The 25,144-nt window shown below is 34.8% G+C and overlaps 1 protein-coding gene across 1 annotated transcript; it reads left to right on the top strand.

Moving 5' to 3' along the window:
- Nucleotides 1-3,048: 3,048 nt before the first annotated feature.
- On the top strand, nt 3,049-23,294 carry LOC141828706 (uncharacterized). The gene is made up of 16 exons (XM_074716170.1): nt 3,049-3,356; nt 4,136-4,330; nt 5,903-5,977; nt 6,184-6,351; nt 6,732-6,895; nt 8,240-8,458; nt 8,879-9,005; nt 12,890-13,078; nt 14,149-14,235; nt 14,420-14,577; nt 17,177-17,296; nt 21,376-21,601; nt 21,877-21,936; nt 22,247-22,420; nt 22,501-22,610; nt 22,781-23,294. The coding sequence occupies exons 1-16, from the start codon at nt 3,171-3,173 to the stop codon at nt 22,944-22,946; spliced, it is 2,424 nt and encodes an 807-aa protein (XP_074572271.1). The 5' UTR covers nt 3,049-3,170; the 3' UTR covers nt 22,947-23,294.
- Nucleotides 23,295-25,144: the final 1,850 nt, after the last annotated feature.

The following is a 25,144-nucleotide window of genomic DNA, read 5'->3' on the forward strand; positions in this document are numbered from 1 at the left end:
TCCTGATGACATAAAAAATGTAGTAGATTAATTTCAGATGACCAGCAATCTTTTAAAAAAAATCTAAATTGTCTTGACGACATCATTATATATCTCCGATTGCCATCTTCACTAGTTTCTTGTAAAAGACATCTGGATCATCTCTGGTGGTCGATGCTGAATGTGCTACTGGGATTATCATTTTTTTTTTTTTTTGTAAAAGAACGATCATCTCTTGCTGAATTACTTTTGAGAAGAGCACTTTGTGCCAGTTCCTGTTACAAGCAAAGCAGGGAGGTTAGTGAAGATGCAACTAAGAATTGGAGGTGAAGAATTTTCTAAAAAAAAGAAGAGGAAAGGGTGCAAGAGAATATATAGAAGCTGGAAATAGATGGTACTAACCTTGACATGCCTGTTCGCAATGAATTTGCCTAAGTTGTGAAGAATGCACCTTAAATCCTGAACCTGCAATAGTGAATATACAGGAATTAATAAATAAATTATAAAACCTATCATTTTCTTCTGCAAAAGAAAAGGGGGCAAAAGCTAGTAAAATTATTTTGCTAAATGACCTTGATGTATCCGATCAGCATTCTGAAACTGCTTCATTGGCATTTGCAGGTTTTGTACGTATTATTGTCAGTATTACTTTCATTCATAACCACAGAATCTACATCCATCGTAACATTAACTTCTGATTCAGCTTCTATTTTTTATGTAAGCTTTATCTGTTGTTCAATCTTTGCCGGAGAGAACAGTGTGGCCGAGTCGTCGATTGCCGAGCAGAGTGGCCAAGTTGCCAAGCCAAGTACCGAGTGCTGAGTGGCCGAGTGGTCGACTGTCGAGTGCCAAACCGAGAGCCGACTGCCAAGCCGAGAGCCAAGTTGTCAAGCCGAATGGCCGACTATCGAGACAAGTCGCCGAGTTGTCGAGCCGAGTGGCCGAGTGCCCGACTACCGAGAGCTGAGAGGCCGAAAGTCGAGTGGCGACTGCCAAGACGCCGAGTGCCGAGAGGCCGAGAGCCGAGTGGCGACTGCCGGGACGTCGAGTGCCGAGAAGCCGAGAGCCGAGTGCCCGAATGCCCGACTGCCGAGAGTCGAGTGTCGAGTGGTCGAGGCCTGCGTTCAACGCAGTTTTCTTAAAACAGATTTGTCCCCTCCGACGGTGCTTAGAAGTAAAAACGGACGTCTGTTTCTCAGGATACAACGACAAAACCGGCAAGACGATCAAGCACATATCGTTACCGGCGAACTAATTACACCAACAAACTATCAATGGAAAAAACAGAGGGAAAAAGAAGCGAGGGATCAAGAATACTCTATTTCTCTCCTCCCATTGCTGCCTCTTTTACAAAAATATTAGTTGATCCGCTTGGGTAAATTCTATCCTGACCGGTCCGACATTCGACGTGCGCAAGTCGCGCTCGCACACAAGTTGCCTTATGGGCAGTGCAATCTGAGCCCTGTATTTTGCACCCCCTACACACCCATGCATGAGAGAGTCTCTCCCCTTGCATTTGTTCACAACATCAATACTTATAATACAATATAAATCAATCAAGTTGCCTGCAACGGTATTCATAGAACCATAAAAATTCAAAACAAAGAGTCATCTCTGTGAAATAGTATCTGCAAATCTGAATTTTTCATACTAAATAAAAATATATACTATTGTACTCTTTTTTCCTTTGTTCAGGTTTTCCCGTTTTAACGAGGCAACGTTGGATTCTCCATTGATTATCTAAGAGGGAGTATTACAATAGATGATTGATTTAATTTGATTATTGATTGGTGAATCATTATATTCTTTATTTTCTATATTACTCCAATCCTATAAATATGAGTGTTTGATAGAGACGATGAATAAGACAATTCTCTCCTCAATTATCTCTTCTTCTACTATTCAATTATAACAATTTTAAAATATTTATTTCTATTAAAATTTAAATTATATTCTCTTAATTATTTTTCAAATTATTGTACTATTACACCATATTCGAAATCATTACATTTTTAAAATTTGAATTTGACCGTTGGTTAGTATTTAGATAAAATTATAAGGACGACATAATTTTTGAAAATAGTATTTAAATAAAAAGGAATAAACTAAAAAATGAATTTGTCCTCTGATTATTTATGTTAATGTTTTTTTCTTTCAAAGTTTTATAAGAAGAGTGGATTAACTAATTTTTACACCGATTCTTTTTTTCTCTTTTCTATTTGTTTTCCTTGCATAAGCAAATTTAAAGTTTTTAATCTGGAGATGATGAATTTGATTCCATAAAAATTTTCATCCATCATCACAGGAATTAAAGAAGTCCTATATTATAATCATCGGCAGTCAACTTTCACGATCGATCTATCACTATAGAGTGCCCATGTTCTATCTGAATATTAGAACTGTGAATTGCAACATGACTGCTTTATGAAGTGGTAGTCTAATATACTGAATTAATCTCATTCCGTATTATTTTTATAATTTTTTATATAAAAATATATACGTTGATGGACAAAAAAAGTAAAATTAAAAAAGTATCACTTATTTTATCATTATCAAAATAACATTTTATTTAAAAATATATAAAAAATTTTATTCTTATTCCTAAAATATTTTTATCCCTATATTATTATAATTACTTTGGTAAATTAAAATACTATAATATTTTTAAATAATTTTAATTAAATTTGTAAAGTATATTTTAGTTAGAGTAAATTTAGCTAAAGTTATTTTTTAAAATTTAAATAAAAAACAGATGAAATATCTTTTTGATAATTTTTTAAAGAGAAATGATAGACTGTATGAAAATGTAGACTTTAACTTTATCAAAATTTAACTTTTATCTATTATAATAAATTTATTTTACAGTAATTAATTTAATCATATTTCGAGGGCATGAACTTTGATTACGAAAATAAAGGCGCTGTTTTAATTTTTATCAAACCTTTAAATTAAATTGAAAATGTGTCACTGAGTAATCCTCACGCGCGATGCACGTGCTCCGACCGCAGTTCGTGCGGTATGCCGTATGCGAAACAATCCCATAATTTTATACGAGGGGAACGGGAGAACGGCGTCTGTTCCGCCTCCGGAAGCTTCCGATTCCGACGCTCGAGCGATGGCGGAAGTCCACTAAACTACTGTTCCACTCGTTCGTTCGCCGAATCGCGCTCAGATCTTTCTGTGAGCTAGCTATGGCATCAGTTCGCCCATGTTCCTTCCTCCTTTTGGCCTCTTTCCTGCTTCCGCTCGCGGCGGAGTCCGCGCAGCAGGCTTTTCGACGTGATCCGGGACACCCTCAGTGGCATCACGGCGCCTTCCATGACTTGCAAAGCACCGTCCGAGAAGATGTCCGCCGCATGCTACATACTAGGGCGGAGGTATCCTCTTCGTTTCCTGATTTTGTCCCCGCTGCCACAATGTTTGATGTCAAATTTGTTTTCCGTACTGTGTTTGTGTGTTTCTTTAGATCTTGAAACTCTGTAGTTCCGGAAGTTCTTTATCTTTTTAAGATGGATCTGGATTCTGGAAGAAAATGCCCCCCTTTTCATTGAAATAAACAGCTTCGGCGCATAATTGGTCAGAGGATCACTTACGTGAGAACCTCATCCGTTGGATATCATTTAGAAAACTTATTTCAAATGGAATCATTTTTTTCCACTGTATAGAATATAGATAGCTTATCTAATTTGCAGATGCACCCACTTGGCCGCACAGGTGCCCACCTAGCTTGCATATGCGGTTGCTACCTCTTAGAACACTTTAGTCAAAATAGACCAATATCCCTAAAATTTGGAAACAAATTTATTTATGGCTGTAGCATGAGCACACTTGTATGAAATGCTGTAATCTATTGGCATGTTGGGGTATGCAATAACTGTCGTGGGTAGCCATGGCCAGGTAAAGAAATGTTTGTATTCCATTAACATAATAAGCTAAGAACTTATTCAAATCATCCCAAGAAACCACTCTTATAAATGTGTGCTCTTTCTCAATGCTTTTTAATATCTTTGAACAATTTTTTTGGTTGAATATCTGCCGAACAATTTTAATAACATGACATATAGTTTTACTATTTTTTGGTTTAACTGTACTTGTTTCATAACATTGTGTTCAATGAAAAATATATTTCTGCTAAGTTTTAGTGCCTTTAGTGCAGGTTCCTTTCCAAGTTCCTCTTGAGGTTAATATTGTACTTATTGGTTTCAACGCCGATGGGGGCTACAGGTATAAGTTAGATGCTCACAAGCTTGAGGAATTCTTGAAAATTAGTTTCCCAACACATAGGCCATCCTGCCTTGAGACAGGAGAGCCAATTGATATCGAACATCATATCATCTACAATGCCATACCTGTAAGTTTAGATTGTAAAACTCACTTCTTACTTCCACTATTTTCTGAATATTAATTAAATATGCTTGCACATACCCCGAGTACTTTCTATCTTGCATGCTATTCTATGTATGTCAAACTAGTTAACTAAACCTGTTATACAGTCTAAGTTTTATTAGCTAACTTCACGTTTTGATCTTATTATTGCTTTTCTGATATTTTGAATCACATTTTAAGATGGTGATCCTTGGGCAAGAATGAATAATCTAAATGTATTCCATCTGCTTAAAGAGCACAGAGGATGCATTAACTATTTAACACAACGAGAAGTCATATTTTTGTTTAAGAAATCACATGTCATGGGTTTCTCATATTTGTTTGGAGGGGGATGGGACCAACATTGACTAAGTAAACAAAATATTGCACCACAAAATGTTCCAGCTATTTTGGATCAGTACATAGATAAGTAGCTAAGTAAAATGCTACAAGAAATTTCAAATTGTAAAATTGAATTTCTAGTTGCTTTTCCATTTGCTTTGTATTAATACTTGTGGTTGCAAAAGTTAGAAACTTTTTCTGTGTAACACCCATTCTGTTATATTCCCTGTATCAGTAATTTATCCCCTTATGATATTGTACTTTTCTTTCTTCTTTACCTATATCCATGAACCTAAACAGTGACAGTAACAAGAATTGTATTTTTTTCAGCAACCAAATTTATCATATTTGGCCTTTGTTTTTCTAGGTCTTGCTATGCTTTCAAAAATTATCCTAAAATTTTGGACTTTCAAATGTCTAGTTGATGCAGCACCAGGCTGCAGGGAGACAAAGCACTAGTCTTTCGTTATGAATTTCATCAAATAGAGAGTTTTATTAACTGAAGGAGGGGAGTTCAGGTCTTTTAAAAGTTTCAACTCAATTAAAATTGAAAAATAAAATTAAGCAAACGTGATAAGATATACCCACTTACTTAAAGGACTTGAACGATTTTGAAAATGAATTCCTTACAACATAAAACATAAAATCTAACTAAACTAGAAAAATTAACACAATTACCTATCACTTTCTTCTAAATTGGAGAGACTACCTATGCTCATTAAACTCTAACCAATTTCTACCATATTAAAAGAGACCAAACTTTTGACACCTAAAATATGACAATTATCAAAATGGACTACAATTTAAAATTTAAAAGATAAATTGATTCCTAATTTGCATCAGGTGTCTTCTACCAAATTTTGTTTCACCTGTTTCAGTTTGTTCATAGTTTCTTTAGGTGCTGTAGGTAGGCCTGGATCTTAAATTCACTGAAGTTAATCTTGTGTCATTATGCAAGTGGCATAAGTTGCAGCCAGTATATTCCTCATATCACTGTCAATTTCCCATTTTTTTCTGTTGCATAATTTTGGACTTGTTATTGCATTAACTTTACATAATACTCTAGATGCGCTAATTTTAACAAATCTAATGCTTCATACTCGACCAATCTTTTTGGGCAAACTGAATCAATATACTTAGAAGGTTTCATATCTTTTGCTCTTCCGTGAACAGTTATACTGCTTAATTCTATCCTTAGATATCTTTCCTTTGACAGGCTGGACAGCCAGAATTAATAGCTCTTGAAAAGGCATTAAAAGAGGCTATGGTTCCAACAGGAACTTCTAGAGAGGTAATTTTTTTAACATCAGTGTAATAAAACCTTTTTCTTACTTCATGCTTCTCTAGTGTACAAATTGAATTACTGTATCCTACTTTTTAGTCATTTATTCCATATTGAAGAAGGATCTAATTTTTCTTTCGACTTAGTCAATTATCCCTAGCAAACATTTAAAAGACTTTAACTGCTAAACATCATGATTGGTTGCTATTTTTCAGAGTGAGTATGGAAGTGAGTTTCCTCTATTTGAGGTTGAAGCAACCCTGGTGGAACCAATATTCAAAAAACTGTACTCATTTATATTTGATGCGGAAAGTGCTGGACATTCTGCTACAGAAATGGGCAGAAATGTTGCTCCTGCAATATTTATTGTGAATTTTGATAAGGTACAGATACAACTATACTTTTCCAAGAAGTTTCCTTTTGTTGTTATCCATGCTGCCTGGAAACTATATACTCATGTCGGAAGAAAATAATTGTTTCTTGTTCTTTTCAACCTAAGGCCCTGGGCGTTGACAGGTTGTTGTCATTTTGTCTTAGTTACAAAGGTCTTGTAAAACATGAAGGTACTTTTCTGCTTGTAAGAGTGGCTGTACAAGTTAATTTTATCTAGACTCAATTGAGAGATCCTATAAATGTTGCATGCATTGACTCTGTTGCAGCCTCTACATTGGACAGGGCATTGTGTCTCTGTCATTGCCTTCTGTATTGCCAAGCTAATTACAAGTATGGTTGCCTCATATCTATGATTTTGTTACGTTTGCAGGTCAGAATGGATCCTAGGAATAAAGAAATTGACCTTGATAAGTTTATGTATGGGCAAATTGGTGAATTGAATGAGGAACAACTGAAAAAGCAGGAAGGAGATTACATATACCTCTACCGTTATAATGGAGGAGGAGCATCTCAAGTTTGGTTGAGCTCTGGGAGGTAAAATGAATTGCATTGCATTTTTGTTATTTACGATAGTTCTGGAAACAGCCTCTTGCCAAAGGCAAGGTAAGGCTGCGTACAATGGATCCTTTCCCCGGACCTCGCATGGCGGGAGCTTCGTGCACCGGGCTGCCCTTTTTTTGTTATTTACGATAGTTATGCTTAAAATCTTCACGGTGTTAAACTTTTAACAGAATAGTTATTTCTATCCTCTTCTGTCAACTTATCAACAATTTTCTTTCATTTTCTATGCATGCTCCTTTCTTTCTAAACTTACTTTCGTATTTACTGAAATTCTGGTTATGGTTCTTCATTCTCCTTTTTCATCTGTCATCATAAAGTTGATTTGGATAAATAAATTCATCTCCATCATCAATGCCTTTATCATGGTGATCATGACTAAGCATCGTTAAATGCAGTAAACTTGCATTTGTTTGGGTTTTTCACTCTCAGCACAACTATCATCTTTCTTCAATTCGATTTTTTTTTTTAAAGTGAGGTAGCCCACTTGCCGAGGTGTAAAATATCCTTCGACTTGTGAGTCATGCTCATGCATGTCGATGACTTGAGCATCCTCACATGCAGGCGAGCAATGCATCCAGATGTGATAGTTGGAGATGTGATAAATGGACGCCACCACACTCTACTGCAGCCACCCTCGCTCACACCTTATTATGTAGTGAAAGTATCAAGGTACAGTTCCCATCTCCATCACATTTGCCCTAGCTGGAGAGGGAATGAATTCTGCCTGCTAGGCAGGTACTCGGCAGGCAGTTAAATGTGTTTGATTTTATAATGAGGCCTATATATACTATGTAATTGTTATTTTCTTCTTCCTAATTTAACAATCATAATATATGGCAGAAATTTCTGTATCTTAGCTAAAAGGTTAATCTTCAAAATTAACTTAAGAGATTGATATGCTTTTTTCCCAACCAATCTCGGCCCATTTTTCTTCTTTTGATTTTTAACTATTCTCAACCTTTTTATTCACTTATTGAATTGGTAAAGATATTACTATTGATCCCAGACAACTTTTGACCAATCCTAGTTAAATTCATGTTCTTATAACATAATTCACAGATACTGAGCTATTGAACACTTTTTGGTTACAGAAGAACAAGGAGAAAGAGCAAATCCTATATTTTTTTATTTGATGGATCCGGAATGCTACTAATTGATGGATCAATCCTTGATTCATGTTGTCTAAATGTCCCACTTTATGCAATGATCTAACTGGTTTTAACTTCAATTATGTTTTACAGTAATTATTAATAGCATTAGGTTGATAATACACTAAGAACATGTATTAAACACAAGTTTTTTGTCCTCAATTTGCAGATTTGTTGTGATTGATATTTCAGCAGGCCCTTGTACATATGGGAAGATAGAAACTGAAGAAGGAAGTATTAGTTACAGATCATTGCCTCGGTTATCCAAGTTAATTTTTCCAAGAGGATCAGGCACTGCTAAGGTAGACTCAACAGAAGCTATTTTCATGGGGCAGCTTAGTGCTTTGGTTTCAACTACAATTGAGCATTTAATAGCTCCAGATATCAGGTACACTTTGATGTTGCATCGACTCTTTTTATTTAGCGGATTATGTGGGGCATAATCAAGAATTAGCCAGAGGAAGTTGCATTAGTTGATAAAACACAATCATACTTACAATTTTGGAAGTCATTGTAGTAGCTCTACCTCTAGATTTCACTATCACACTATTTTTATGTTGATGAATTAGGACGTGTAATCTTTTTTAATTTTATCGTAGTAAAAGAGGACAAGTGCTTTTTTTTTGTTGTTCTAGTAAAAGAGCATCATGATGAGGATTTTTCATCTCTTTCCAGTTAGTTTGATTGGGTCTGTCTTGCTGAAGAGGCCACTAAAATGAGTTTTATACAATAGGAGAATTAAATCACAGCAAAGAAATATACACTGCCAATGTACCTATAAATTAACAGTGGGTCAAATAATACTCAGGTTCGAAACTGTGGACCTGACTACAAGGCTTCTTATTCCTATCATAGTCCTGCAAAACCACAACAGATACAATATTCTTCAAGCAGGTCACAATAGAAGCATTGATATTCGAGCAATTGAAAGAGAGGTAACTAGTCTACTTTACATTAAAAAATATTAGCAAGAACTCAGCTTCTTTCCATTGTATTCTCTACTGATGTATTGATATATCTTTGCATTTGGTGCTTATTCTTTATGAAGTACAAATTCTGTGTGGCTAACATTTAGATGACATTTGAGAAATGAGTTACAACTTGTCACTTTACATGGCCGAGTGGTTCTTAAAATACTCATCACAAATTTTGAAGTCTACAAAAGCATATAGACCAGATAGGGCTATTAGTAAGATTAAGTAAAGGCTAACAGATTTTCTTGTGTTACATTAAGTGGAACATTCACACTGCAACTTCTTAGAATGTATCATCTCAAACCAAAATTTTAATTGTCATTGATGAAAGGACTTTCGAGGGTATCATATCCAAAAAAAATTGTATGGCTTCGTATTCAAGACGTACAAAATTGGTTCAATCAAAGATGGTCACAACATAAGTGATATAGTGTTGTCTTCCTTTGTCTGTTTGTGAGTATTTTATTTCCTTTCACCTATGATTTAAACTTGATAGGATTACCTTCTCTATGTATCACTATGGAAGAGAAAGGAAAAGAACAAATTAGATGTATACAAGAGGAAGAATAGTAGAATCTGGATCAGAGTTAATTTCCAGCAACAAAAAGTTGTTAAGAATCATCATCACAAAATTCTTTAGTGAAGGTGACATGGCAATGGCATCTCTTTATAAGGAATGATTCCCCATAGGCACTTATAATAAATTTCAATTATTTTTACAAAACTCTAACCATATGATAAAAATCCTCATGCAAATAATGATAGGCCAAAGAGGAATAACGGAGCAAGGGTTTGTTCATCTTTGTTCCAAGCAATATTTGTTACACTTCTTCTGGTATTCCAATCATAAATTATTTCTTAGAATTCCATTCCTAGGTTTATTTTTGGTTGCTATAACTTTTTTGATATTCTAATTCTTTATATGACAAAGAAAGTATAATTAGCCTTCGTGATTATCTTGTTCTATGAAATTATTGAATCCAAGTACTTTGTTCTTGTTAGTTGTGCACTTGTGAATGTGATACTCTTCTATTGATGGTTTCTGCATAACATTTGATTCATGTACATTGCCTTCCAGCAAAGATTGTCTAGACTGATTTCATATCATTAACGATCTTTGAAAGACATATCAGGCTACTTTATCTGGCAAATGCACATCATATGGTTGAAACCTACATAATGGTGCTAAGATCTAATCAACACTAGTACCTTATCTATCACCGATTGTATCACTTCCATGAATGTTGATGGGTATGGATTACTAGCACTGCCTTTGACACACCCAATGATTGTTTTGATTATGATACTCTTAGATTTACACTTGAAGAGCCCACAAGATCACCAACATTTCTTGTATCATAAACTATTCAAGAAAGACCTACCCCACCAACCAATACCTGTTATTAGGGTTTTCATTGTCCTCATAACAATGCATCATTGGATTGCAAAACCTTCCCAGTGACACTAATAGCACGAAACAAAACCAACAATGGAAGAGAATTACATGTACTAAACTTAAGTTCTCCGCTTCAGTTATGTAAAAGTAGAACAAGATAATTCCCCAGGAAGACTATCCACTTTGTTACTGCATTCTTGTAGATGAGGAAAGTTCCAAAAAAAAAAAGAAACAAAACTTTGAAATAAATCATAATTTAAACATAGCAAGAAATAAAGATAATGTAAGATGATCAAATCCTTACTCCATTTGAATGAGATATACTTGTATTTCATGCTTCCCCACCGTTAGTTTATTCTTTCAATGACTTCTCTCAAGGGTTGTTTAGAAACTAGAAACATAAGGTACCTTGTTACTTTTCATCCTAGGATTATCAAAAAATTCAATAATACAATATTCTTATGTTATGAGAAATATTCCTTAGGGTTCTCATCCCCCCTTTCTCCTTATATTATTCAGAAGACAATGCTACACATAGGTCCCCTATACTATTTATGTATTACATATCAGTATCTAACAATCCTGATGATTTTTAATGTCTAAATTGATTGGGGTTCGATATACAGAAAATAAAAGCATGTTGCTAATTCTTTACAATTACTTGTGTACCAAAAATGAATAAAAAGGAATATCTAATTCATCCATGAAAAACTACAAATAATAAACTTAGAAAAATAAAGGTAGGTTCATCAGAAGAGTAATTGCTACTCTGTTTAGTGACCCCCACCCCACCCCCACCTTCACCTATAGGGTTATTTTAGTCATAGATTCTATAGGAGCCACTAATCTATGTGGTTAAATACCTAGCAGCGACCTCTCATGTTCCTTTCATTATAATATCTCCGTCTCAATTTATTCTATTTCATTAAAGGGTAACCCAGTGCATGAAGCTCCCATCAATATGGAGTTTCGGGGAAGAGGTTATTATATACCGTTGCGCCAAGGCTCTCCTTCATGAACAAAAAACATTTTTTTTGATTTATTTCATTATTCTATGATTGGAAAGGATGCTCATTGCATCATGATTTTTGTATCACAAGAATCATCTGATGTGTCATAGGAGATTTGCCTTTCATATTGATTCATTAATTTAATTGAATAAGGCTTTCCAAGTAACTTTGTTGTGAAATATGAAAATTTTTAGTGGTGAAGAATTTCTAAGTTATTATTGAACTTGTATATAATTTTGAAAATTCCAATGAAACTATACAATTGGCTTTCGAAGCTGTTCCTGTGTCATCTAATGTGTGTTTCATTATAAATATTGAATATATAAAGAATTTGCCAAAAGGATTAGATGCTTAAGGCAGAGAGGTTCAGCATTACCTTTGTATAGATCGATCACCATTGTTTGCATAATCAGGAGATTTCTATGCAGATTGGCACAAGCTGATCTCTAATTCACTAATAAAATCTTATTAGCATTGTTGACTGTTGAAAAATTGTCAAAAATAGTTGGAGATACCTCAAGTCAAGCAGATCCTATTGGAAATCAATAAAAGCCAACCACAAACATTTTTTGTTTTATCTAATGGAGGTTTGATACAGGTGAGCACTATCATGCAAAATACAACTAAGCTCTGTTGTGCAGTAGATGGTTGAAGCTTGCATGAAGGACAGATGATAGTGGAGTTTGGTTGTGTGATAAATGCTAGCTTAATTTGGAAACAAGAAGTGTTTGATTGAAATTTCTAAGATAAAATTATTAGATTGTTAAATTTATAACTTATTTAAGTAATAAAATTGAATTATTAAATTACTAAGGATTAAATAATAGTTTAATACTAATAATTATACAAATATTAAAATATATGCTATTAACTATATTTAGTAATATTCATCAACTGGTAAACTAATAAATAAAATTTCAAATCTAATTTTTTATTGCTTCAGATAGGCATGATCAAAGGTTGAACCACATATGGCAAGCTAATGTGCTTTCACTGGCAACTTGACTTGATATGGCCTGTGTCGGGCAATACAAGTCCCTGTATTAGTTTATGTCAGGTGATTCAGGGTCCAAGAAACAATTGCCGAGCAACATTGACAAGTATTCTGATGAAGTTAGGGGATAGCAGTGTGATGAAAGAGATACTCAAGGAGGAACTTGTGTCATGTTGGTTCGGTTGCAAGTTCTCCATTATGTTGAGTCATTGAGCCTGATTTGTAGATGTAGTCAAAGAGGTAATTTTAGTCATTAGGTTTTTGACAGTTGGCTATTAGGGCTCAAAACAATTCTCTACTTTTTCAGCCAAACTGGGGGCCAGCATTGACGGTGTTAGAAGATTATATGCAGTTCTTGACTATTAATGAACTTTAGTACTTTGGTTCCCTTCTTTTTTTCTCCTTTTTTAAACCCTAATCTTGTATTGAATTAATCTTTCTTCAGGTCAAGAAGATGGTACATGCTGGGCAGGAGGTAATAATCATTGGTGGTTCCCATGCATTGCATCAACATGAAAAATTAGCAATTGCTGTTTCGAAAGCAATGCGCGGTCATTCTCTGCAAGAAACAAAGAAAGATGGCCGGTTTCATGTCCATACCAGAACATATCTAGATGGTGCTATTCTTAAAGAGGTGGTGTTTTTGTGTCACTTTATGATTGTTTTCTTTGGTAAATCCACTGCTCAATTTTATGAACTTCAATTTGGTTATCCTATAGATAGAATGGCTTTCATTATTGCTATAATCATATTTTTTGTAACTTCGATTTGAAGTTATTCCTATCTCATTAATTGAACTGTCAGGATGTATTTGTTGGAAGCTAAAACTTTGAAATATGGACAGAAATATAAGTTGGACAAAATTGTCTTCTTACTCCTTGGAATGCTACTGAGAAGTCCTGTTCAAGTTATTTAGAAGAATACACCTTGGTTAAAGTGTTTTGATTTATGGTGTGGAATCATGGATTCCTTAGAAGAAAGACGAGTCAAGGAAAATAACATTTAAAGTCCCAAAGTATTCAAAATTTAGGGTTAAGATGACAATCGCATTAAAATTGGCAAGTTTTTAAGACATTCTTAATCTTCAAGAAATCTAAAACAACTATATCACTGCCTTATTCTTGCTGTTTAAACTTAGATACCAAGTCAATGAACATTGTCTTTGATCCTGCTAATTATCATACCTATATTAGTAACTAAGGCTCTGTGCACTCTAAGATGAAAGAATTGTGAGGGAAATGAAGGGAGGGAAAGGAGGTGGAGAAAGGAGAGAACAAGCTGATTACTTGAGCAAAGAAAGAGTGAAAGGGGGTGGAAATGAGTAAAACCACCAGATTGCCCTCCTTCCCCATCTGGTGCTGCTGCAACCCGACTCTAAGATCCTCCATGCCTTCTTTCTCAATTGGCCTCCATTCGTCTCCCCTACCTAACAAAGGTGTTGCTGTGCAATTCTTAACACGACTGAATGGACTCTTTGGATTGTCCTTGTTTACATGCCATGCCAAGGACTCTTTTTTTTTTTTTTGGGATTTCTGAGGTTGAAGAACACAGTTATTTCTCCATGTTATTTTGCTTTGACTAACTTGTTGTTGATTTATTTTTTCTAATATGTCAACGTATATTATATATAGTTTCAGAATATTGACAGTTTTATTGGAGTAATTGCACATAAATGGTGTGTTAATTTAAGTTATGGTTACTCAGGAGATGGAGCGCTCTGCTGATGTGCTTGCAGCAGGTTTACTAGAAGTTTCAGATCCTTCCCTCTCAAATAAATTCTTTATCCGCCAGGTCTGTATCTTGACATGTATACCTATCTGAATTTCATGACGGTTGAAGTTGTGAACATTTTATAATTTAATGCACACTTCTTTCTTGTCTTGTTTGTTAATAATTGAAAAGAATATCTTCCAACTCAGATTGCTTCTTGATTCTTTTCTCTCTCAAATTGCCTCTTGATTCCTTTTTTCTACAGCATTGGATAGATGAAGTAGATAGCTCGCAAGATTCTGCAATCAAGCAGAAACCAATATGGGAAAGCTACACCCCAAGGCATGGCAAAGATAAGAAATCTACCGGGAAAAAGAAGAAAGGAAACTTGTACCGAACATATGGAACCAGAGTGATTCCAGTGTAAGCTTGGCCTATCCTTTATATTTAAAGCTATCTGGATTTTTCAAAACTTTTTAAGATGCTTATATGTTGTCATACAACTTCAGTGAATTTAGGGTTGTCAAATTTGAGTGGGTTGCAACACATCCTAAATGCTTAAGCTGTTTATAAAATGGCTCATTCTATAGTTTGATATTCTTAGAACTCACTCTTAGGTGTGTGGGTGGATGTACTGGATTCGACTAAGCCCAACATGTGCTCTAACTTAATTGGGTATCTATTTTTAGTTATTGAATCAAAGCCAAAACTTCATGATCTAACACTATCTTAAATTTGGTCAGTAAACACTTATTATGGAAACTTATATTGAACAACATAAGCTAGATTGGTTTTGCAGCTGTTTTTTTCATACTTTTCTGTAGCACACCTTGATTTGGTATAAAATGTGCTTATTGTATCTTGCAATCTTCTGCAATGATTCTTTTCATCAGAATGTGATTATGAACTTCCCTTTGCTCGGTTATATGATTATATTATCTGTCATTATGATAGCTCTATAAGACGACTAGTTATAGGGATTATAATGGGTTTTTGACTTCATATTGCCACCTTATATACAAAATGGCATGGAGTAGGGCAGGATGGGTTATGGGATATTCTTCCCTATTCCCGCACCTTGCTTCTTTTGTGGGTTGCATTTGGGGTGAGCCAATAAGATATAAAATATACATGATAATCAATAAAATATAAGGTATAAACTAAATTTCATTCTGAGCATGGATTTTGGTTCTGACCGAAATGAAATATACCGAGTGTGCTAATGTTAGTGCAAGTTGGTGTGAAATGGAGGGGAAGAGCAAAGGAATTTTCTTGTGAACCTTCCTAGGTTTAGCACAGTGGCAACATCATGGAAGCTGCGTGGACCATGATCAACACCTCATCCTGAGACACTTATGTGGACCTTCAGTGACTTGTATTCATTGATTTAGCAAGGAAGTATTGTAGTCTTCCTAGGTTTAGCACGGTGGCAACATCATGGAAGCTTTGTGGACCATGACCTACACCTCAGCCTCAGACACTTACACAGATACCTGCAGTGACTTGCATTCATTGATTTTGCATGGAAGTGTTGTTGAGAATCTTTTTGAAGATCATGATCGATGCCTCGGCCTCGGGTTGAAGTCGCTGCTGCGTTGCATTACACCTTAAGCCTAAAGCACCTCCCTCATTGCTTTGAAAACCCTTGCCATAGAGGAAGCATTTGACTGCGTCAATATTATCACTGAAGAACTTGGGATATTTTGAGGTATCAGGTTATTCATATGCCAATTGATGAAATATTTTGCCGATGCAACCAACACAGAACAAAATTGCAATAGTTGGGGCTAGGTAAAAAAGTCTCATTTCATATGTGTCTCGCGTTTTTATCCCATTTACATAGCAGATAACTGATGGGGCAGCTCAGGGTAACCTTAATTAGAGTGGAGCAGGGTGGGTCTTATTAAGGGCGAGGCAAGTCGTGCTCAAAGGGGGTTAAATTGTAAAATAGGAAATAGAGGAACTCATGCTTTAGATTAATGTTAGGGTCATTTACTACTTAATACCTAATTGAGATGTATACATTTTGTTCTTATGTGTAACAAACTTGTCTTCTTGCATCCATCTTTATATTCATTCATATGTAGTATTACAGCTTTGGATTAAATCGATTAATGATTACAATTAAACAAAACAAATGCATTCATTATGGTATTGGGATAGCTCTAGAATATTTAAAGTGGACTTGTAGAATAATAATGACAAATGGCCCAAAAAGATTAGGCAGTTTCCAAGCTTAGGGCCCTTGTTTGACTGTAAGATCTTTAGGAGTCCTTTGAGTCATTTGATCTTTGTAGAGCCAATGAGAACATATAAAATAAAAATTTTCCTGTAGAACTTTGTACAAACTTGTCAAAGACAGATGTTTGCCTTTCTTTGAATTCTCTTCCGTAAATTGATGAAATAATGTTCTCTGTAAATAATAAAATCTTGATGAGATGGCTGCTAGCCTCAACATTAAATTGCCTTGCAGTAATACTTGTATGTGAAAATTATATAATGATAGTTCAGAATTATGCTTTGTTAAAATGCTTATATGAAAAAAATATATCAAATTTCCATCTTTTTTGGTAAACTATTTATATTTAAAAAATTAGAATCAATTAGAGTGGAAGGTGAAAGGGATAGGAAACCCAAAACAACGTAGTAAATGATTGAATTGATTTGACTATTATTACTAGTGAAATAGTCCTGCATAGAACTCAATAAGGTGATAAGATCCATATAACACCATACAAAAAGTTGAGGCAAACATTGATGATGATGATGTACAATAGATTGCATGTTTAGTTTACTAAAATCTAGGAATAATACAAAAGCTCCTAATTTGCAATCTTAAATCATTAGAAGAAATGAATGGATCCTGCTCATTTAATATTTATCTCTTCGATATTTGAATTTATTTTCGGATATTTTATTAGCTGTTATTTTTTTTCAGGAATTTGTTTACATGCAAATATCAATCATGCATTATAGAAAATTCAATTTTATGCTCACGTGGTTGTTATGTATCTACTGGCAGTTTTGTGCTTTCATTGGCTGATGTTGATCCTAGCCTTCTTATGGAAGATGAAAGTCTTGTTTGGACGAGTAAGGATGTTGTAATTGTCCTTGAGCATAACAATGAGAAGATTCCGCTAAGGTGATTCATGATACTCATCTTTGGTAGTTCTTCAATAAAGCAATTTTGCTGTATGAATAGAAAGCTTTGAGATACTGGTAACAAAGTGAACTTAAAGAGTTAAATATTTAAGCAGCATTTGAGTATTTGGAGTATAATTGATGAGAAAAAGTTGTTAATTAATTTGAATGTATGACTACATCACACAATTTATGTTTGTTAATTTAATAAACTACAATGAAGAACATTAGCATAGTAAATATTTCTTAAGAACAAAAGATCCCTTCAAAATTCTGTACCTGTCTACCCATTCGGAGTTCCACTTTCCAACACAAATGCAACATAATTACCAAAGATCTAGGTGTATATATGTGTATATTATGATAACTTATTACCTGTTGATTAGAAATTAAAAGCAAAGTTATGAAGTGTGCACAAATGTGTAAAGTAGACATCACGTGATAATATGAACGTAATCATAAAATAAGGCACAACATAGATATAACATCAATGCTTCATAAATATCAATATGAATAAAACAAAGGAACTACCAAAACAATACAACAAAACAATCTACTACAATGATTTATTGCACCAAGCACACAATTAATTATCACCTCTAAGTGTATAATTTCTGCCAAAAATATGCACAGAATCAATGAAACCACTATATGATAGTCTGAAATAAATGAAAGTGTGAACCTAGTGTTATTCCAGACCCTCCTATTCTGTGATAGAGAAGCACTGCATGTCTGCTCTAACGTGGATATGGTTACTATTGGTGGCATGAGTTTTGTGTTCTCGACTCACACTCATTGACATGGTCAATATATAGATGAGGATGACTGAATTAGTGATACCAACTTGTAGAGTTCCTGCAAAAACCCATTTCTATATCCATCTAAGGCATTTAATTACCTGTATGTATTTGTCCCAAACCTGTCACCTATTGCTCTGCCCTTAAGGATCCCATAATGTTTTGATGGGTACCTGTACACAATTGAATGGTTAGAGTCCCATTGGTACTTGACAAAATTTCACCTGGTGATAACATGCAATAAAGAAAAATAAAAAATATAAATCAATTAAACTTATTCAGGTACCTGTTCTCTTGTCTTTAAATTCAAACTCATCTTGTTCCCATCACAAGTATTTACTATCTTATTCATACTCATCCCATATCCCTTTTGTGGATAACCAAACCTGTTTAAACGGGTCTGGTAGTCATATGCCCAACCCAGTGCCAGTCATAGAGCAAATTGATATGATATCCCATGGTTTCGGTGGCCCATGAATGTGCCATCAAAATTTTGATTATCCACAATAAGACTATCAATTGCTAGTCTCCTTCTATGTCTATCATACCTCTATATTGTACCATAAGCACTAACTCATATAAGTTATCATACAGTCTAGATGCGAGAAGATAATTGATTGCAAGTTATATAAACATGATACCTTACATGAATAACTGCATAGGCTAGTTCGTTCCTTAGCTGATCATGACTATAGGTAGCCCATAATTCAAAAGATGATTTCTAAATGGATTTGCAAATAAGAATGTATAACAGACCAATAAACAGTATGCTGTATAACTAGTAATATAAAAACAAATATAACTCCAGGATATTCCTGTATGATTGCATGAATATAGGTCTTGAACTTCCATTCAATTTATCAAAAAACAATAGGATTATAAAAGAGTACAGATGTAGTAACAGCAAGCTAAGCAAATGAAGTATATCAACTTCATAGCGTCGTGTATGGGATATGCCAAGATCAAACCTGAGACAATATTGAATCAAACCTAGTCAACCACATAGTCTTAATTGTCTTAAATAATCCCACAACCAGTTTCTAATGGGCCTTAACATCTCTCCTTGATTTTGACTCAAACTGCCCTTTCTTGACCTGCAACTTGTCATGCCCACATATTCACAAGCCTTGCACCATACACATACATCACTGCATAAGAAATCTCAATCATCCTATTTATATTGTCACTGCAACAAAGTCACTCGGCTTAACATCCCTGTGTTCCATTACACTGAAGTGAAAAAGACCACTACCACACTGAATGAAGATCCACACTGCAATTTTATAACCTACCACATTGCACAAAGGTCCACTCAATCACTGACTTGATCTTTTGGCCATCCTCAATACTTAGTCAGTCACCCAACACACGTCTTTCCTAAAGAAACTTTGCTGCATTACATTAGGGTCCACTCAGTCAACCTCACTTTCTGCCCACACGTTGCCAATTCGCATCACTTTGACATACAATTCAGAACACAATGCATATCTGCTAATCATTTGGTCTTTGCCAGTATTTCACACAGCTTGGACATGGAACCCAGGAGATCAAGACATCACTGCTTGATTCAACTGCAACACCACCAAGGAATCATATGCAAATACTATTACTACCTACCTACAAATCTTTGGCTACCATTTCATATGGAGACTTCCCAAAGTTGACCACTCCTCTACATGTTTCTGTTCACTCAACGCCTAGTTAATATGTCTGAGGCTCGATCTACAGAGACAATGATCATTATAACCTTGAATCAATCAACTGAATTAGAAACACAGGAAGCCAATGTCAAAGTAAAAGCAGATTGTGACAAATTTTCCAATCAAGTCATAAAATAGGTATTCCATCTTGAGTCAGAAAGGAGCATAATACTTCTTAGTTGTTCCATCTGAACAAATTGGGCTCTTATTGCAGTTTGTCAACATGCCTGCTCACTGAATCCAAAGTCAGTGTTACTTGGATAAAAAATGTTTGGCTTTGGCCGTTTGTTCTGAAATAGTTTATGTCAGCAAAGAGAAAGCATAAACAAGAGACTTGCAGTTCTAACTAGAGAAGATGAGGAAGGGAGAAACTTTTTTTTTAATGGTCTTATTTGAACTTAATCCAACAAATTGAATTTGTTGATCTGATATCAATCCACTCTTCCTGAAAAATCTGGTAACAAATTGAAGTTAGTCAGAAGTGCTGGGAAATGTAGAAATCATGATATCATGGAGTCAAATCTGTGTACTACCACAAGAGGAACTGTTTCCATTGCACAGTCCATAGCATTCTTTTGAAGGTTAGATGCATGTCGCTGTAGAGATTTATCCTTTATATAACTGTTGCCAAGTTGGTAACCCATCAGAGTGCTCTAGAATCATATATTTGCATCTCCACAAAATCTGGTTCCAATAGTGTTTAGACAAATTGGTGGCAATGGGTCAATACCCATTTCCCACGCATTAATTTAAGAAAAAGATAATGATAATTTTGTAAAAACTAAATCTTCTAAGATGTTTTTAGAATTCTAAAACTATATTGAAATTTGCATGTACATGAAAGGCTTCATTTTTTTTTTATTTAGAGTGTTCTAAACTTGAGTTCCAAAAGCATCATACTGCCCTAAGGCCAGTTTACTCAGAGAGAAATGGAAGGAGGGAAATAGGGAGAGTAGCAAATTTAGTTATTATATTTTTTAGTCAATAAGAAAATAACTGTCAGATTCCTATTTTTGTGCTATTTTTCTACTGGTAAACCATCCCTAATTCCATCTGACTTTCAACAATTGTCTCAGTGTCACTTTGCCCATAGTTTGTATCTCTGAATACATTTTCCTCATCCTTAACTTCTGATGCTACTGTTAATACTTACAGCGTATTGAGTTCATATGATGTAGCAATTGAAGGGATATTATTGTGGAATAAATATTAGATGGTGCATTATCATTGTTATCCTATGGTGGCATGGGAATGGATTATTGTTGAGGAAATATTTTAAGCACCAGACTTAATTATGCAATGGTGCACATAAATTTTCGTCATGGTATTAGTTTATTATGTACCAAGACAAGTATATTTTAACTCTATTTATGAAGTATTAGGTTCCTTAAAGTTGAATATATATTATGTTCTATGATCAACATGTCTTGTCTTTAGAGAACCGATTCTTGCTCATATTCTTCTGTGTTTTATATTTGATTTTAATGGCTGCCTCGCTAACACGAAATGAAGCCTTTGATCAAAATCTTCATTATGCAAATTGGCCTATTGCTTACTCTAAATTGTTCGTCTTATTTTGATAGCTATGTATCAGAAACCAAAAGGCAGCATGCTTTTCCATCCCTAGCACAGAGGCATATTTTGGCAGGCTTGGCTTCTACAGTAGGTGGGCTCAGTGCACCTTATGAGAGAGCATCACATATACATGAGCGGCCGGTCCTCAATTGGCTTTGGGCTGTAGGCTGTCATCCCTTTGGGCCATTCTCCAATTCATCCCAAATCAGTCAAATGCTTCAGGATGTTGCTTTGGTATGGAAAATATACTTTGCTGGTTTAGTTATGCCTTAGTTGATTACCCTATGATGAACTAGAAGTTTACTTGTCCTGAACTTTTAATCTCTAAATGTTGCTGAGGGCGCCAATGGTTTAAATATTAGTTGCTTCCACTGTTTGATCAATTTTTTCAAGAATTTTTCATCTTCGTGAAATGGAGATTGCATCTTCCTTCAAACTGAGTTTCTCTGCACATGCTTCTATTCTTTATTGTGTTAGATACCAGTTACTCACACAGTCCTTTGCTGCAGAGAATCACAATATATGCACAAGTTGATTCTGCTCTTCACAAGATACGAGAAACTTCAGAGGTATCAGCGATATCTTTCCTATTGTTTTGCAGCATCATGAAGTAGATGAATACCTCCTAGATAATGAGGCTCCATGCATCTTATCCTCTTCAAACTTGTAGGCTTGCCACGTGATCTACCAAACCCCATAACTGAGTCTAATATATAGATAGATACTCATGAATCTTGACTACTCCTTTGGTACATGTCAAATTCCATTTCTGGAAGGTTTTTCATGTCTACATGCCATCTCTAAATATAGATGGTCATTTTAGCGAAACAAAATAAATTAGCCATATTTTCCTGACAGCCTAAAACATGACCTTTGCAGAGTGTTCAATCCTTTGCTGCTGAGCATCTCAAAACACCACTGGGGGAGCCAGTGAAAAGCAAGAAAAAGAAGTCAAACACTGAGTTATGGGTGGAAAAGTTCTACAAGAAGACAACAAACTTACCTGAACCTTTTCCACATGAACTTGTCGAACGTTTGGAGGAATATCTAGATGTGAGATTAGTCATTTTGCTATCATAATCCATTTGTCCGTGGTAATTCGGGACTCTAATACTCTGCTTTGCTTTTTGCAGAAGATTGAGGAACAACTTGTGGATTTATCTTCATTGTTATATGATCATCAGCTAATGGAGGCGTACCACAATAGCTCCGACATTCTTCAAAGCACTATATTCACTCAGCAGTGAGTCATCACTTCCCATCTGTATAGTTGACGACTCTTAGCGTGTAGTATTGTCGTCTCCAAAGTCCATATTTATTTTTCTCTTCTTTATAGAATTTAGCTAGGTTGGAGGCCGCCTTCGTTTAGCTAATGCCTTTTCTTGTTCATCGTCATTTGTCCATTTATCGCAGATACGTGGATCGAGTTTTGGCATCAGAGAGGGAGAAAATGAGGTGTTGCAGTATCGAATACAGCCACCCAACACAGACATCACAGGCTTTTGTTTATGGGGGAATTCTTCTCGCTGGATTAGTTGTATATTCCCTTGTTATATTCTTCTCTGCGCCTGTTCGCTGATAAAATGCTCCAGTCAGAGAACTGCCCATACCGACCGCTTGATGCATCAATTATGCAAATTTTACGCAACATTAGAGTATGAGTCGATACTATAATTTATCTTCTCATAGATGGTCGTGGGCCGACCGTGTAGGATCATTGGGTGGTAGATTCTACCTTTTTGTTGAAATGAGTCGGTACTGTAACTTCTTATCTTAGGAAAGAATTTTGCTGATTGAGGAAAAAATAAAAACTTAACATGACCAAATTACTTGCTACATGTTTTTAGGATGCTATGGAATTATATTCTGTCTGGTCTAACCTTGAGATGTGTATTTGTGTTTTAGGAAAGTAAATAGTTTTTATATATCATATGAAGATACATATTAAACAAAGTGAAAGATGTGTGTTAAGATCTTGTGAAACATCCTTTCGACATCAAGGGACATCTCCCTCGAATTAGTAGTGATTATGTTTGTCATAATAAAAAGGTTGTACAAGACATCTTAGTATTTAGTTCTAATCAAGCAATCATTATCATGATATTTTTGGAGGAAAACCTCTAGCGTTTGTGTGGAGGTGATCATCTTGTGTCGTAATTGAAGCCAAATCTTCACTTTGCCACAAAGAGCAATGTTAATGGGACATCTAAGGATGTGGTCCAATGATTCATTAGTCTGGTTGCAAAATGGATAAGTTTGCATGCCATGTATGTCAGTTTGTCCTGGGTGTGTAGGTAATCGTTGTGCTAAGAGTCATGGCACAAAATTGATACTTTGGCATGAGGTAAGAAGCTTTCATATAGCCTTCCTCTATGTATTGGGTTGCTTCGTTGCCTCCCATTGGACAGAACGAACTAAGTGGACAACAGGTTCTGCGATTGCTGTTTGGAGCCGATTTTGCTGCACAATGTGTTCAGAAGTTACAGTATTTTCTTTTCTGCATAGGTGGAATCCGCCACTCTAGCGGTGTATTCGGCCCCATGACCATTTGTGAGAAGTAAATCAAAATGAATAAGTTTTGCATGCCATGTATTTTAACTTGTCTTTGGTACATAGGAACCTTACTCTAACTGTTGCCTCCCGTTGGACAGAACGAACCAAGTGGACAACAGGTTCTGCGCTTGTTGTTTGGAGCCCCCCAGTTGGTCACGACGTGGACAACAGGTTCTGCGCAAGTTCTAGGTATTGCTTGGCTTCGTCAGGATTCGAACCCTTGCCCTCTTATACAACTCTGCTACGTCGTAACCAATTCAGCTATACCCCGGGGGATTACAGTATTTTCTTGATCAAAGGTGAGTTGGAGGTCTTGGCATTTTTGTTGGAGCTTGAGATTCACATGATCCTTTGACTAATACATTGATCTTTAATTTTTCATTAGCAATGTCTCCTGTGTGAGTTCGATCAACTTTTATATATATATATATACATATAACTATAAAAAAATCAAAAATCTATCTATGTGGAAGTCTTACAATAAAAAAAAAGTGTCTGATCCTATTTTGTTAATTTGTTTTCTGAATAAGACTAATGTATTCAATTTTCAATCATCTGATTTTTCTTCCTAACCTTGCTGCGTTCCTCAAACTTTTTTTTACCTATTAAGCTTATTTAATCTTTTATTATTAAATCTTTATTAAACTAGAGCTGAGCTTGAGTTTCTATTGAGCTTAAATAGACAAAGTATTGTTTTATAATTAATAAAAATATTAACCTGATAATAAATTTTTAAATTTAACCTATTATAATTATAAAATTGGTAAATTAATTTCCAATTTATTAAATTTAACCTAGTATAATAATAAACATAGATTATAAAGTAATATATTCGTTTATGTATTTAAATAAGATATAAGTCAATAAAATCATAAATAAAATTTAGAAAAGTTAATAAATAAATTATTTATGCATTGTGTTTATGAATGTATAATTCAAACTTATTTTTATATATTTTTAAAATCTAACATCTTATAAGGTTTATAAATTTGAAACCGTAATATGTACAAATATAAAATCACAGTATGTACTAATATAAGAGTATAATTTATGAATATTCAAAATAATAATATACATATACAATTTTGCTTTAATTATAATTGAATAAAACCTTCAAAATTTATACTAACAGATATTCTAAAATTACAGTTTACATGAGGCACTCCCTCATAGTAGAAAGTAGATTTCATATCATTTTTTATACCGAATTTCTTTCTATTGAAA

Source organism: Curcuma longa, chromosome 4 (assembly GCF_044706935.1).
Source record: "Curcuma longa cultivar G26 ecotype Majalengka, Jawa Barat chromosome 4, ITB_CL_G26_1.1, whole genome shotgun sequence".
Classification (NCBI taxonomy): Eukaryota; Viridiplantae; Streptophyta; class Magnoliopsida; order Zingiberales; family Zingiberaceae; genus Curcuma; species Curcuma longa.

Excerpts from the sequence above, each read along its gene's own strand:
- LOC141828706 (XM_074716170.1), top strand. The coding sequence starts at position 3,171 with ATGGCATCAGTTCGCCCATGTTCCTTCCTCCTTTTGGCCTCTTTCCTG. Across the intron at positions 4,331-5,902 it reads TCATCTACAATGCCATACCT|GCTGGACAGCCAGAATTAAT; the intron begins GTAAGTTTAGAT and ends TTCCTTTGACAG. Across the intron at positions 14,578-17,176 it reads GGAACCAGAGTGATTCCAGT|TTTTGTGCTTTCATTGGCTG; the intron begins GTAAGCTTGGCC and ends ATCTACTGGCAG.